Source organism: Berghia stephanieae, unplaced genomic scaffold (assembly GCF_034508935.2).
Source record: "Berghia stephanieae isolate SIO BIC M18660-M18661 unplaced genomic scaffold, UCSD_Bste_1.3 scaffold1, whole genome shotgun sequence".
NCBI lineage: Eukaryota > Metazoa > Mollusca > Gastropoda > Nudibranchia > Aeolidiidae > Berghia > Berghia stephanieae.
Window position 1 is genome coordinate 71,812 of NW_027621956.1, and position 5,000 is coordinate 76,811.

The window sequence follows — 5,000 nt, forward strand, 5'->3', positions numbered from 1 at the left end:
TTGGGTGGGGGGGGGGGGTATTCATAAAAATGTTACATTTTCAAAACCAATCCTCCTTAGGTAGTTCTCAAAATGCGGAGATTTACCACTGATATTCGTCTACATCAAGAGATATACTGGGTTTTATTTATTTTCAAAAAATACGATTTCAAATTATAAGTCATTCTTTATCCTTAAATAGAATTTACCCTCCATGCTCTACTTACCAAAATTAATACTTAACTAACTCAAAAGTTGATCTAATTATTCCATGTTTGGCTGTCCGCGTATTCTTCCCATATTGGTAGAAAATGCAATCGAAATATTATCATTGTACTTTGCTTTTAAAAAATACGACTGATTGGAGTTGTAAAATGGAAGGGCAATTGGCCAATAATAATATAATAATTAATAATAATAATAATAATAATAATAATAATAATATATAATAATAATAATAATAATAATAATAATAATAATAATAATAATAATAATAATAATAATAATAATAATAATAATAATAATAATAATAATAATAATAATAATAATAATAATAATATAATAATAATAATAATAATAATAATAATAATAAATAATAATAATAATAATAATAATAATAATATAATAATAATAATAATAATAATAATAATAATAATAATAAATAATAATAATAATAATAATAATAATAATAATAATAATAATAATAATAATAATATTAATAATAATAATAATAATAATAATAAATGACAAAACTAAATAGTAAGCATGCGTACAGAAAAAAACTTTAAGTAACATTTATTTCATAAAAAATAAAGCTTATGGAACAACTCAATCTTCAGACATTCCCTGCAAATATGCTATTTGTCTTGCTGCCGGTGACTCCAAATGACAGTTTTGCTATTTGTCGACCCAAGAGATTACCTCATTTTGATAACTGGAGAGGAAAAGTTTGATACTTAATTGAATTTATGGATACTCTAAAATACACAATATATATATATATATATATATATATATATATATATTATATATATATTATATATATAATATATATATATATATATATATAACATATAACATGTGTGTGTGTATGTGGTTAGATATACGAATGTTTTGACTTCGTTTTTTATTACCAAAACTATAATGGATACGGACGTGACAAAACTTAGTTTTTTTCTTTTACGTTAATCATTTTAAGTGTCAGCAAAGACACCGCTCCCTTCAACACATTGCGATCGAAGAGAATCAGTTATCGCATCGGGACAAAGAGAAATTTGCGTGGTGATCTTCGACACCGTCGAATCACCTGTAACTACACCTCGGCATCACTGCCTAAATCTGCCCTTTTGGGGATTTCAGTTATGTCGTATGACAGCAAAACAACCACTTGGATTTAAATAGAAACTGTATGGGGTAGATAGGGGAGGGGGGGATCTACAACTTCAGGAATATTTTCTCTTGCAATGCTATCCTTTATTTGTGTGAGTAATCTGTGTATCTAGCGGGCGCTTGCCTCACTAATTGATTTCTTGTACCGATATGTTGAACAGGAAATCGTTCAGAAGTGAGTATTAAATAACAAAATATAGCATCCAAAAGAATTTTTTTTACATAATGCAAGACTGCATTCAGCACATTATGTTTAATATGTACAGTGGAGCGCTTAAAACAAACACAAATTCCCAAAAGGCGTCAAGCTTTTTTCTGTTAGAGTGTTATATATATATATATATATATATATATATATATATATATATATATATATATATATATATATATATATATATAACACATTGAGGTGCGAACTTCAACATATCCTTTCTGTTATTAGGGACCGTGATTTTATCATTTGAGTATGCTAGATTTAAGCAGACTGATTGGAAAAGATGTTGGTGATAAAAAATATGATGGTTTGTTGTTCATTTAAAATAATAAATAGCAATCAAAGATCATGTGGAAAACATTCAGGAATAACATGTTGAACCTTTAGGCAATGACATTTGTTTTGATTCACTCGTAATACAGAAAGAGATTCCTGCGAAAATGTTCTCGGGGACCAGTGGTGTTCTTCTATGCTAGCTACAAATCCAAGTATGTGTGAGCAAGATGGAACATTCAGAGAAGTTTGGTGCAAAAGATATTGCAGTGGTTGCAGTGAGTACTTTACGTTTGTTTTTATTTATCATACATAATGACCTGCTTCAATTGTGTGTTAAAATGAATCTAAAACAGAGGGGAGAGAAAGGGAATTTATCAAGTTGATAACACCCGTGGAAAGTAAGAGACAAAGTAGACTATATTGGTACGTTTCATAATAATAGTATCCTCTTTGGGCTACATTATTACTCTGAGAGGATTGAATGAAATCACCAGACGTCTTTTGTTGTCGTTTTAAACAAGTGCTCTTCAGTCCCCATTTAAGGGTAAAATTTTTGTCGTATTAGAGTGTTCGTCCTTTATGCTGTGGGGTTGCCTACTATTTTAGATTCTCTATGACCACGTACAAAATGAAGTATAAGTAGAGGATCAACATTCGAGCAGAACAATGTGTTTACAACACAATACGTAAGGACCTGTTGGGACTGGCGGAAGCCTGGGATTGTGAAAATACAAACGTGAATTTTAAAATTAAGAGCCTTCAGGTGAGAAAGATATAGACAATGGGCGTTTTGGGTACAAACCCTTACTCAGCGCAACAATAAACAAATTAATGAATATGGGAAACAAATAAAATAAAATGAGATTTAACTGTTCATAGTGGTGGTTGGAGTACAAATCAAACGTTGGTGTGGAGTAGGTTAGTGAGAATGGAGTCCCGGGGATGTGATTGGAATGGCAAGTGCAGGCTATCGTGTGAGAGAGGTGGGAGCTTATTAGAAAAGAATGGAAGATAAAAAATAGCTGTAATAAGAGGATGGGGAGAAAAAAGTAATAATAGCAATAATAGTAGTAGTAATAGAAGTTTCAGTTGAGGTTATAGCAATAGTTGTAGTAGTAGTAGTAGTAGTAGTAGTAGTAGTAGTAGTAGTAGTAGTAGTAGTAGTAGTAGTAGTAGTAGTAGTAGTGGTAGTAGAAGTAATAGTAGTAGTAGTAGTAGTAGTAGTAGTAGTAGTAGTAGTAGTAGTATAGTAGTAGTAATAGTAGTAGTATAGTAGTAGTATATATATATATATATATATATATATATATATATATATATATATATATATATATGTTATTCCCTTCACAAAACATCAAAAAGCCAAAAGATTAATGATTTTCGTCTTGTAGCGCTAACATCAAAACCTATGAAATGTCTAGAAAGGATTATTCAACAAAGATTTCTCCAACAAAATACACAACAACATCTGGACAAAAATCAGGTTGATTACAAATCAGGGCGTGGGGTGAACGACGCTATAATATTGTTTTCTAATAACACTTACATACACTTAGACACTCCAAAGGGTCATGTCAGAACCCTGTTTGTAGACTTTTTCAGTGCATTCAACACCATCCAGCCTCACATACTAATCACTAAACTACTGTCCATGGAGGTGAGTCCCTCGATGCAATCTGAGTACTAGAATTCTTGGCAGATCGACCACAATTGGTTTCCTTCACCGATGATGAGAACAACAAAGTTGAAACCTCTACCCTTATCACCAACATTTGAGCACACCAAGGAACTGTTCTTGATCCAACAGTATTTGTTTATATAAACATATGACTGAATACGCGGCACAAGTAATGTGAATATTTTAAAGTATGCCGGCTATACCGTCATTCAGGCCTTGATAACATCTGAACAGGATATATTGAATTATTATATATAACGGAATTAAAAGATGTGTTGAAAGGTGTGATAATAACTATCTAGAACATAATGTAAAGAAGTTATAAAGTTATTATGGGAAAAATGGTAACATACATGAACATATAAAAGGTAGAGTATAAATGTCCCGGTATTCTTGTCAATGAAAAAGTAGACTGGACAAATCATTCATGCAAAGTGCTTAATAAGATGAAGACAAGATTATTCATGGTGAGGAGACTGTACTTTATAAATATTGAAAAAGCAATTTTATCTTTATTTTATAATTCTTGCATTGTAAATCTTTTTTGTTTCTGTGTAGCTGCTCGCGGTGGAAATTGTAAAATGTCTGATGTAATAAAAATAAATAGAATAATAAATCATGCTATTCGAATGTACGGAAATGAAGAATGGAACTAATTTGAAGATTTTCACAAAGACATTGCAGATGTTAAGATTAACAAAATTCAAAGAGAAGAGTTCCAACAGCTGTACAACGAAAATAAAATAAACCACATGAGTAACAGACTAATACACATGAAATGCAAAAGACAAAGATATTATAATTCATTTTTACCATCAGCAATATGAAACTATAGGATGGTTTTTACTATATGACATTTGAAATATAATATATTCGCTCTAAAATCTATTAATTCATGCATGTTTACATGGTGCTATGTCTACATAATTTATTATTTATTTATACATTAAAATACGATGATTTATTTTCAATTATTATCAACCTAGGTTGGATATGTGCAATCCTTCACAATCTATTTTCAAAATTCTAGTTGCATTACAAATCCTTTATTACTACTTTACTTTATTTTTTCCCAAATATTTATGGCTTTTCGTGTTACTGTTGTATATTTTATGAATATTTTATTTTATTTATTTTATTATATTTGATTTTATTTTGATTTTAATTAGCTACGTATTTTCAACAATTAATTCATAACACTTTATAAATCTGTGCTAATATAACGATGAATGATGTGTAACATTATGATAATTTCCATTCAGGATCAGTAAAGTATATCTTATCTGCTCTCCGATACTTTGTTTTAGCTTCTTTAATGTCAGACGTATACCACGGAGCATACTTGTGGTTGTGACGGGCCTTGTTTGGATTGGTGCATAGATGTATGGACCAATCCAAACAAGGACCGTCACCAACCACAAGTATGCTCCGTGGTATACGTCGGGCATTAAAGAAGCTAAAACA

At 30.2% G+C, this 5,000-nt stretch overlaps 2 protein-coding genes across 2 annotated transcripts in view; one reads left to right on the forward strand and one right to left on the reverse strand.

The window, feature by feature from the left end:
* LOC144960879 (uncharacterized) overlaps positions 1 to 5,000 on the reverse strand; it is a gene marked incomplete at its 3' end in the record, with an annotated part of 131,130 nt that overhangs the window by 71,575 nt on the left and 54,555 nt on the right. The window lies entirely within an intron of this gene.
* LOC144960876 (uncharacterized) overlaps positions 2,009 to 5,000 on the forward strand; it is a gene marked incomplete at its 5' end in the record, with an annotated part of 30,700 nt that continues 27,708 nt past the window's right edge. The window contains 1 exon segment of the mRNA XM_078894266.1: positions 2,009 to 2,133. Coding sequence (XP_078750392.1) covers positions 2,052 to 2,133 — 82 coding nt within the window.